This window comes from Bombus huntii, chromosome 14 (assembly GCF_024542735.1).
Source record: "Bombus huntii isolate Logan2020A chromosome 14, iyBomHunt1.1, whole genome shotgun sequence".
Lineage (NCBI taxonomy): Eukaryota > Metazoa > Arthropoda > Insecta > Hymenoptera > Apidae > Bombus > Bombus huntii.
The window spans coordinates 1,788,435-1,799,809 of record NC_066251.1 but is presented as its reverse complement, the minus strand read 5'-3'; the positions used below and the strand labels follow the sequence as shown (position 1 = coordinate 1,799,809).

Below are 11,375 nucleotides of genomic sequence, written 5' to 3'. Positions count from 1 at the left end.
TCCAAAACAATAATTAATCACTATATATATATATATATATATATATATATATATATATATATATATATATATATATATATATATATATATAAACTTAATTAATTAAATTACAATGTACCTGTCCTTTGGTGCCACCAGTGTCGTATGATGAAACAACAGTTGCAGCCTTTCCTGCAAGTAATTGTGACACAGGTCTTCGAAACAGGCTCCCGTTTGTCGTCCACAAGAGGCTGGATTCTGAAAACCTGGCGAGTCACACAACAACAAAGAAGACACTGTGTGCACGGATGATGATATGGATCTGTGAAAAAATAAAGAACGACATTATCATCATTACTCTCATTCTATCCCTATTTACTCACAAAAAGAACAAACCTATTGATGAGAGCAGCTACGCAATGGAACACTTCGGAATAAAGTCCAATCAAAAGACCTTCCAGAGCATCTAATCCCATGATATCTTTGCTTTGTTCGGTAGGACTTGGCGTACGTAAAGCAGGCCTTGGAGTACTCGGTGTACCAGCACCGCCTCCATTAGAAGAAAACACTATTCTACTCAATTCCTCAACGGTAGTACCCAATAACGTTGCAGCCTTCTCTGCACATTCCACTCTTGCAAACTGCCATCGACTTTGCGAACTGGTGCCAGCCTTAACCGCACCAGCACAGCTCAGGTGATATATGCCAGCAAGGACTAGCCAAATGACTTTCTCGTCGGACTCAGAAACGCCGAGAATCCTGAAAGCGGCCACGATTCGATTAAACTCCACCATGGCACGCTGTTTGTCCTCGTGCTTCTGCAAAGGTGTAATGAACACATTGTTCTCTGCGACTAGATTGGTCAGGTGCAATTCCTTTCTAAGAGCACCCTCTGCGCCTGCCAGTAAACGGTAAATTGCATGGAAAGTTGGGTCTCCATTCGCTCTTCTGCCTATCCTCGACTTTTCTAAAAGTAGGACCTTGCGAACAAAATAAAAATCAGATCAATATATCTTGGATATTTTTACAAAATTATGGCATAGTTAAAGTAAATAATTATATTAGGTACATATATGTATATATGTATTTTGTACAACAAGAACATTTTGTAACATTTCAATAAAGATCAAAAACGTAAACTCGCTTAAAATATAGTTTTTTATCTTCAAATTATAATTCAAGCTCTTTTGATATGCCCCACTTTCGAGGGTGTGTTCATTGGATCGATTGTGCGTTTATCGAGGGCGTTACACCCCGAAGCCATAGCACTACCACAGTAAGAGAATTCTCTAACTCTCATGTAATTTACATTTTGACTTTTAGAAAATATACTATAAATAAAAATGAATTAAATAATGTTATACATCAACGGTAAATATAAATTATTAATTGATTTACACTTCATGAAATAACATGTAGTTGAACAAAACGATTATCCGATAACGCATAATTGTATTACCTGTAAAGAAGCCGATGCTATTTGGCCCGATTGATCAAAGTCCAAACTGAAGAGCTGTGTAAAACGTGTTGCATTGGAATTCATGTGTGTTCTGCTGTTTCCAAATGCCTCCAAAACTGTGAATAGGGCGTTGAGTTTCTCAATGGTCAAAATCTTTAACATTAATCAGAATAGACAGATTTTAAAAGATGGAATGATTTGTAAAATCTGCAATAATCGAAAAAAAAAAAAAAAAAAAAAGAAAAAAAAGAAAAAAAAAAAAAAAAAAAAAAAATAGGAATTCCTATTTATCTTAATTTTCCTTCATTTTTATTATAAAGGTAAGCTGATAATATTATCAAATTCTATAAATTTTCACTCACCTTGTTAACTGTGCCTGCAGCCAATACAAGATAATGGAGAGCATGTTTAAAATTTGTCGTTTTTCCAGATCCGCTACGGCCAAGAAACACTAAGGAATGATCCCTTCGAGTGGCTAACATCCCTCTGTAAGCTGCTTGCGCCATCGCATAGATATGAGGTGGCATATCCTCGCTTTTGCATCCTCTAAACATATGTGCTACCTGGAAGGTAAGAAAGAAAAAAAAAAGAGGAAAAAATAAGCAACGTAGTTTAGCAAAATTTGTGTGGTTTGTAACGTCTTCATTCTCTGAATAAATTGAAAGTAAGATTTTTATCTCACTTGAAAAGAAGGATGGTTTCAAACCACTAATAAATTTTAATTACAAATTCCATTAAAGACTAAAAGCAAGAATGTTCAATTTATTCCTCTTTCATAAGAAAAAGAAAAAAAAGAAAAATGGTAAAAAGAAATAAAGGAATGCGTAAACGTCTCTTGCCTTTTCAGAGTAAATCGCTAATGGCGCCACCGGATTGATAATGATCATGCTATCTCCCGCATACGTGTGTATTAAATTACTGGCATAACGTTGTCTCAGTGTGTGGAGAACAGAAGATTCATTGAGAAAACGTAATTGCGAGAGTTCCTCGGCCTTGTCAAACTGAGGAGGGTTGGCCTGCGAAGAAAAGGAATAAATGATTAGTTTGATTTAACCTACTTGTTAGAGAACTGCGTCTGTGTGTTACGAATCATCGTAATAACTAGACTACGGATGTTTATGCATTTATGGGAAATATACGCTTGTAAAAATGTATAAAATATTCAGGGTATTTATTATATTATTATTAAAAAACAAACCTCTGTTTAAGTCGCATTTCTTTAATTTTGCACATGAAAATAATAATTTGCATAGAAATTCATAGTCTAGTAATAACTTTTCATTTCTTTCTCTTTTTTTTTTTTTTTTTTTTTTTTTTAATTACCGTAATTGGTGGTGCAATCGGGAGGAGTATAATCGGGAAGATTCTATATGAAAGATTAAATTGAAAACATAGAATATAATTCTTTATACTTCAAGTGTTTTAAATACTTAGAATTTAAATACTTTAACATTATGAAAATTGATATTCAATGTCAAATAAATTTAATCAAACGAATACCTTTTCAACGTCCTCTTCATCGACGAGAAGTTCCTCGCCAGAAGTGGTTAAACGAATTCTTAGCTTTCCTGTGTCCGGATCTGCTGGACCACATTTCGTCGCAGGAGTAAAACCACCTCGATGTAATAACCAAATTCTTTCGGAACTCAACCATGCTTGTTCTTGCGCCAGATGCTCCTCGGACCGTGCCTAGTCATCGACAAAAAAAAAAGGAAAAAAATTGCTTAAGATCCTATACGAATTTTCTAATCATCGAATGTAACGTATTTTGCAAATTGAAATTAAACAAAAATAAACTGTTTCCATGGCGTAGCCGACTCTTTCTATTTCAAGAGAAATCTAAAAGTTGTAAATCTAGAACTTCAATTATATGATTTTGCACATGTTTCTCTGCCTTTCCGATGTTACCACACGTCAAAAAGAAAGTATTTGCTCACCCACGAGCTGTGTAGATTAGAACACTAGTCGTACTTGGGAATCCATATTAAATGAATTACATCATTGATTAGAAAAATGTATTTCAACCTTGAAGTTCAACCTACGAGCCATCCATCAAAAACCAGCAAAAATAGTTTCAATTTCGCCTATGCTTCAAACCGTGCACAACTATTCGTTTATGCGATTATACGAAGTTCAAATTATTCAGAATTTTCATCCTCGATAAGGATCTTCCTCGAATGGAAATTTCAAATTTCATTCTTCGGAAAATCCCCTCGGTCACACATTCGGAAAGCTGTTTTTCGACGTTCAAGAAATATTTATTAACAGGAACACCCCGCTAACGAACTATCGATAATATACAAAAATATCTGGAAGTGTTTTCGACCAATAACGCGTCCCATTCTGAACGACAATATGTTTGTAAAAAAAATGCGAAACTGTCGTTTAAATTATCAACATCCTTGAAAACGTCTGCGTTATTAGCACCGGTTTTGTACGCCTAATACCGCCATTTACATACCATCTTTACATGCCTGACCTTAATCAAGTAGAACACTTAAAATTCAAGGCTTGTAAAAGTCTGGTGTAGCAGCTACCAATTCAGATGTAACAGCGAGATCAATTGCAATTTTATGCGTTCCCATAAACGTTATCGGTATATTTACCATATTTCCCTCCTCGCGCTTCCTCCTGCATTGACAAATAAAATTTCGACATCTTTATTAACATATTGTACGGCTCTTTTCTTTCAAAACTCTGGCCAAACTTAATTTTCACATAGCACGGAGCGCGTGAATGTCGCCGGTTCGATAACAATTCCCCTAATTTCGTGAATCACGCGATGAGTCGCAACTGTAGGTGCACGCATATCGATTTCCGCGTGTCGTGTCAGGCGTTTTGCTAGAAAGCGTACTGACTTGTTCTATTCTACCATGTAAGAACGACGGCTCGTACGACTTCCTGGTAATAAATTACCATGAATCAAGCTCCGGGCTCCAGCGTGTACAACGATCGCATTGTTTCGTGAAACAAACAGAACACAGCGTGCCTTCGAACACAAAAGATCCTAAATGGGAAAATTACACGATTGCAATGTGTTGCTCTTTTATCTGTTTCATGCTGCATCAACTAATCTCCATTTCTGTCTCATTTGCTGAATTATACCTTGTCAATTACACCTTGTCGATAATTAGGCATGGAAATGAGCGTTCAACTGGTTCGCTGTGTACGTGTATTGCATACGACTATTTCGATGCAAATCGGTACGTATTTTCAGTCTATGCGTATGTATTTATTTATTTATTTAGTCTTTATATTTCAGTTTTATCTTTGTCTAACACTGAGACTAAGAAATCAGTAAAAACAACTGGTGTCGGATCTATCGTCCTGGCAATTATTAAATAGGTACAGGTGTTTCTTGATAATGCTAATGTTTACTTTTATTAAGATAAAGATGTGCTTACATAGATATTACGTACTTATTTATCTATTTTTGTTGTATTGCCGTAATTAATTAATATAATTAATCGCATACGAGGGATTAGTAGGTCTAGCATTAAGAAATCGATAAAATTAAACTGGACGCGAGTGCGAAACAAACTTGAAACTTCTGTATCAATTTTAAAAATTAGTACATATGAGCCCTGACAGTTATTCGGAGGGAGACACGTGTTGCGACAGAGATAAATGGCGTTAAACACACTCATCTACTACCGATGTAGTATACGTTGTATATATTTATGTCTTTACATTTATAGCATGTACACATACAGTAACATAAACTGTAAGAGAACAAAATAATAGACGCACAGCAAATAGCGTTGAACAAGGAATCCGAAGAGTCTGTTGAAACGTGTAACGTGTCTTACTGAGAGTGCGAACTTTAATCTGGGGCGTAAACTAAATATGTATCACGACAACATTTTCATACGAAATATACGTGAAATGTTACACTATTACGTGGCAAATATCGTATGAGAATTATTTGTTAATGTTATATTTATACGAGTAATTAACTAAAGTATTATGCAACATGTCCCAGTTTTTTCCAGCCAATCTTCTCCCACAACGATCTCGAGAAACGTGCATGTAAAATGCTCTAAGATAGGCGCACACACACACACACACACGCATATGTATACACCTAGTTAAACGCCTTGGAAACACGCGGCCGCCAACGAAACATCCAATTTACCGGTCATGAATAGCCGCATTCATCGGCTCTACGAATTCCCTATAGCTGCGCAACCATAATTTTCATACGCGGCTCACCCAATCCCTCGCATAGCATGCATCGAGAAAGAGAGACAGAGCCGCTGTAACTCTCATTTCCGAAGGCGTGTCGATAATGACATACCTCGACTGTTTGCGGCGGTAGTTTATTTTGCAGAAGCACCTCGAGGCGTTTCATGCACTCCCCCGCGTTGTTCACCGTTTCACCCTCAACCCTTGGACGATCCGAGCCCTCGTCCACCGCATCTTCGCCGTTCCGTCTTCTCTTGCCCTTTGCATGGCCTATCTTCTTCGCCAGAGCCATCTCCACGATCTCATCCCATTCGATAATGTCCTCGATCGGTTTCGAATTTCTTTGAAACGCCGCGCTCTTCCGGTTCCTCTTCTGCGAGCCATTGTTCCATCCTTTCAACGACGATCCTCTCAGACCGCGGATCCTAAAGTCACCAGACTTCCCATTAGGCACCCTCTGCTCGATCTCAGCTGTGATCCTCCTCCACTTGCGCTCTCTAGGTGTCTTGATCACGTTGCTGTCGTCCCAACCCTCTTCCATCCGTTTGATCCTATCATCGATCGAATTCACCCTCAACGTGTCTGCCCAGTTCTCCTTTCTATTGCATTTCGTTGATGTTTTCGATAACGAGGGGGATACGTGCAGGTTCCTGTTAGTTTTCTTCTTCGTGCTTGAAACATTAGGTGACTTGACAGTGGTACGAACAGATGCATTTTCCGATGGCGAACGATCATTGTTATTTGTGGTCGCGATCACGTTCTCGCGTCCAGCTTCTGAAGAATGCAAGCTGTCGCTGTCGCTGCATTCCCAAGAACTGGTGCCAGTTCTGTTGATTCTTCTGTTAGACAATTTTGTCGCCACGTTTGCCACGATCGAAGTTTCGTCCAATGTAACGGAGTTCCGGTCTTTTGGGAACCTGGTAACAGGACAGCAGATAGTCGCGCGACGATTACTTTGTTTCGCTATGCCATTCCCGTGAGCCTTACCGCGACACGACCTGTGAAGCAAGTGATGCGCTCTCAGGGACTCTTCGTCGACCTTGTTTAGAGGCATCTCGATGGAAAAAGGCGCCGACAGTTCTTCTCGGTCTGTGTTTTCTCGTTTTTGTCCTCTCGCTTTCACGCCGGTTAATTATCCCTTCTTCCAGCTACGGGATCATCCGGTCTCACGAACTGATTCAGGCGCTCTTTTTTCCCGCCGAAACGAACTTTCGTAAAGTAACTCGTGAGTTTAGTTGTGAAAATCCACTTTGAATCGAGTTTTTACACGGGTAAAAGTAGGGACGCGTTCGCAACGCTATCTGCTACCCGCTTGATAATAATCTGACACCAGTAGTTGATATACGTTGCTTTTATCCGTTCTATTAAACATGCATCACCTTCCACGTACCATATTATTGCGAAGACAATTTCTGAAAAACACGCCGTTTATTATCTTGCAATATTTCATCAACTCAAGTGTCCAGACTCGTGTCCAATCAAAAGTACGAAAATTATCTTCAGGATGCGTTAGTCACGGTTGTTTCTCATTGTTTACGTCTGACGTTCCAAATGTTCCGAAATATCAGTTTCAAATGGTTCCGCGAGATATCTACCGTTTTTAGAACTCACAGGATTCATACACCAAGTTATTCAACGATCACCGACAATTGCTATAGTCGAAATAGAATACTTCCTAAAAATTGTACAAAATCTTTACAATTATTCACTGCACCAGCACCTAAATTATTCGGTGTTTCTCTCCAACTGACACCTCTCGCGATACATAGCACCTTACACTTCAAGACATAAAAAACATTATTTGTTAGTAACCAAACACGAGGACGACATTGAGCAGTAAATACCCGAATCGTTCGTCATTGAAATTAAAGCAGATCGAACAACAAACTCAGCAGGGATCCAACATTGCGATCGATAGTAGCGCGAACTCATTGTCGACATATACACGCGCGTGAACTGGAGAATCAAACTAACGAGACACTTTAAATCGATTACTTAACGTTCAAAAAGATGACGAATATTAATAACATGTTTGCAGCGAAATTTTAGAAAATTCCAAAATGACCAACGAAACGGAATCTTCGCTTCCTTCCTGTTTGGTCCAGATTGGGAGAGCCGAGGGAGGGAAGGAAAGGGCGAGGAGAGCAGGGCTCCATTCCGAGGAGCACCTCGAGCTCACCGAGTCTCGACTGAGGCAGGAGACAGCGGTGGTATCCCGAGACCGAAGCAGATCAAAAAGAAACGAAAGAGGCAGGCGTGCTCCCACGACTGAGGCGTTCCTTCTCTGCTTCGCGACGTCTTTCTCTCGCTGCTCCCTTCTTCGCTCTGTTCTCCGTCTCCGTCTCCGTCTCCGTCTCCGTCACCGTACACCAACTCTTTCACTTTACTCGTGTCCTCGTGATTATCCTCCGCAAATGAGATTTTCACTGATTACAAACGATTGATTTCGTTGTCGCGGAGAAAAATATCTTTTCCATGACAAATAGTTTTCTAGCGATCGATCGATTGAATTGCCGATTCGTGGGCCGCTTTGACTCTGGATTACCTTCGATATTTAGTTTCCACGGTGCTATATGGTCTGCACACCTGATCGCACGTGCGAACATTGTACACGGTGTAAAATTTCAAACGAGAACCTGTACCTCTACCTACCTCTAGAACACATCGTTTATATAGCTCTTAACTCGTTTAAGATTAAATTATTTTTTTAATTAAGCAAGATTGTTTTTTAGTAATCGTTAACAGTGGAAGCTGGAGGAAACAATCGTCTTACAATCATTTCTTCTCGTAACGAAATGAAATACTGTTTACGGAGGGTTAATATTGCGTTAGCCTTCCTTTCTTCTCAGTTACGTCAGTCATAAATCGTAATAAAAGATTATATAATCTTATTTTATCGTGTACCATTCTGTCTGTTCTCAAAGCCTTTCAAGTATTTTTAATGGCTTCCCTTAACTCTTAACCCTCCAATGCCCCATAGATGAATAGAAACGTATTAATTTCATAATGACGGTCGTATAAAGCTCCAATTATGATTTTCCCTTAGAGGTATATTTCTTCTATATATTAAAAACGCTGGAACAAGTATAAGATGGATAACAAAAGGGAAACATAGTGGAATAAAGATACGATCGATAAATATATTTACGACTTGAGACTAGTTTATCAACAAGAAGTTTCGAAAAATCAGGTGGATATTTGCTCCCGGTAATGAAAAACGAGAGAAACAACGTCTTTCATGATTCGCCTGCTTCATTCGCCTGAACATTTTGTATAACGATACGACCGAACGATACGGTTTGAAAATTTGCGAAACAGGTTTTGTCATGTTGCACGAACGTTTGTTATGATACGTTCAGATTATATTCCATGTACGGCAATAAAAATGGAAACTTATTCTCGTCACTCGACACTAGTTGCTCCTATAAAACTTTCCTCCCATTCTACAATAAAATTATATCTTCAAGCATATTATTAAATACTTTAAAAAATGCCAGCGATCATAGTTATCTTAATATAAGATAAAATACAGTTTCGCAAACATAACGAAGGAAAGTGACATGATTAAAAAAATTCCTAAATCAAACAGCTAACTTTATAAAATAGACACAGAGGATGCTAAAGTGGTTCTAAAGCAAAGAACTATCGATTCACCTTTTAACGCTATCCTTTCCACTCGAAGGGAGCGATTCAAGCGCTCCGTTCAGCCAATAATTTGCATAAACACGGTTTTCGCAGAAACAACACGAGAAGAAAAGAAAATCTGTACACATGGAGGATGTATTTTCATCTTTAATCTCTTCGATGGCCTCGTCACCTTTCCCTGCGAGCATAGATCACCATAAACGTCGTTGTTAAATCCACGACAAATGCGACGAGTTCAACTTCGACTAATTGAAACACGCTGTAATTGCATCCTCGATAATCGATTCAATTCTTTTGGCAAATTATACGCGAAGATCGCAAGAGAGAGAGACGTAATAAGCATCGATTGGATAAGAAGATAAAACGACAAAGAACCGAATTTTAAAAACGCTGTTCCGTAAAACACGGATAATACGACTTGTCGTATTCTTCGTCTATAGTCTTCACTAATGGGATTATTCAATGAAAAGTTGCTAAACTCACCATGTTTCCCCAACAGTTGCCAATTTTTCGAAAATCTCTGCGCACTGTTAGAAATGTTCAACATACAAAACACGAGAAAAAAGAAACGCGAATAAAACAATTAACTTACGTGGAAATTTCGACGGGGACAGTTTAATTACACGGTTGGCATACCTGATGCTTTGTGATTATGGAAATTACTTGCTCTACGCTGTAATCAAAGGAGATTACAACAACGAGTCGCGTTCATTTAAGACGCGTTGCGTTATTCCGGGCCGGAACTTCTCCATGACGAAACTTATTATCGTCAGGATGTTAATAAAAATAAGGACGGCTCGGATATACAATTAAAAATCTGTTCACTGGGCAAAACAGAAAATATAGACAAACTCGAAGATGGTATCCCGCTGGGGGTAGCCATCCACGTGTTATTTAGCAATAAAGCTAGAAAAATTTACCGAATGTCCAGCTCGACAAACTGTAAAGTACAAATTAAATAAAAAGAAAAGTCGTTTCGTCGATGCTCCGTATTTTTATTATAATCTTTTAATTAATTAAGAATTTCTGGTCCATAGTGTACTAATGACAAAAAGTCAATGTATAGTATAGTATCTTCTAAGAATTTCGATATTAGCCATCAATTTCAACATTTGCATTTTTCCTTCGTAATCCATTTTCCATTAATCGATTCGGTAGCAAATTACAGCTTCCTAATATTCGGTTGGCAACTAAGTGATTGCGGATTTTATCATTACCAGCTAATGACATTATCCGCGATCACTTAGTTGCCAATCCAACAGTAGAAAATGTTATAGCAGCAAAAGTGAAAAGAGGAATGTAGATTCGATGTGAAAGAAACGAGATTAAAAATAGAGTTTCATATTCCTCCCTACTTACGTACAAATTATACTTATCTATAACAAGTATTAACTTATTATAAATAATTAGCCATGTTACTGCGCCACGCCAGAAAAATTACTGAAAATTCTCAACGCGAGAATTGATTGTAATTTTAATAAATAAAAAAAAAAAAGAATATTCCTCCCTCTGTTATCGTTTCTTCGTTCGATACCAAATGACAGTTTACTAGCCAGGGATAATCTTACAGGACCAAAAAAAAAAAAAAAAAAAAACGGAAAAAGTAACGCAGATACGAGAGACTACAGTTTTAATGTGCCTAATCTTCGGTGTTACGAGTTTCTTAAAATAGTAGCATCTTTTCTCGAAAGCCCGTGACTCTGTTCGTTCTGTTGCTCTCTCAGCACGCGGATCGCGTGCACCAGGACGCACGTGACGAGTCTGCAAATGCCTCGTCTTCGCGTCTCACAGTTGGGGACTTGCCTTTTTTCCACTCAGCCTCTTTTACGCGCGTCGCAAGAAACTTCAAGCGGCTTCTGTTTTTGTGCGATCCTCTGGTGATGTATGCCACCACAGATTGTCGTGTATTCATAAAGCTAACCAGGGACGCTCGATTACACTTTCGGGCAGAGAAAAAATTACAGAAGGGAACGAGCGAAGCAAAAGTTTTTCCATTTGCCCACACACAACGTGGTAAACGTGTATACCGTTTTCTAATTCTTTTTACACTTCCAGATTCGATGTACAATAGTTGCGTTTAACGGTTCAACTTTTTCCTGGAATAATC

The 11,375-nt window shown here is 38.5% G+C and overlaps 1 protein-coding gene and 1 long non-coding RNA gene across 6 annotated transcripts in view; one reads left to right on the top strand and one right to left on the bottom strand.

Moving 5' to 3' along the window:
* The window catches only part of LOC126872926 (uncharacterized), a 171,686-nt gene that overhangs the window by 87,520 nt on the left and 72,791 nt on the right, over positions 1 to 11,375 (top strand). The window lies entirely within an intron of this gene.
* The window catches only part of LOC126872898 (unconventional myosin-XVIIIa-like), a 65,919-nt gene that overhangs the window by 34,138 nt on the left and 20,406 nt on the right, over positions 1 to 11,375 (bottom strand). For 3 of the 5 annotated variants that reach the window (XM_050633126.1, XM_050633124.1, XM_050633125.1), the window contains 6 exons: positions 2,939 to 3,127; positions 2,278 to 2,454; positions 1,801 to 2,001; positions 1,439 to 1,591; positions 376 to 959; positions 119 to 301 (listed from right to left, as the gene is read on the bottom strand). In XM_050633126.1, the coding sequence (XP_050489083.1) occupies positions 119 to 301; positions 376 to 959; positions 1,439 to 1,591; positions 1,801 to 2,001; positions 2,278 to 2,454; positions 2,939 to 3,127 (1,487 nt within the window). Of the gene's footprint in view, positions 1 to 118; positions 302 to 375; positions 960 to 1,438; positions 1,592 to 1,800; positions 2,002 to 2,277; positions 2,455 to 2,938; positions 3,128 to 4,044; positions 4,063 to 5,735; positions 7,893 to 11,375 lie in introns of those variants that run through there. The other 2 variants (XM_050633128.1, XM_050633129.1) reach the window with 2 other exon arrangements.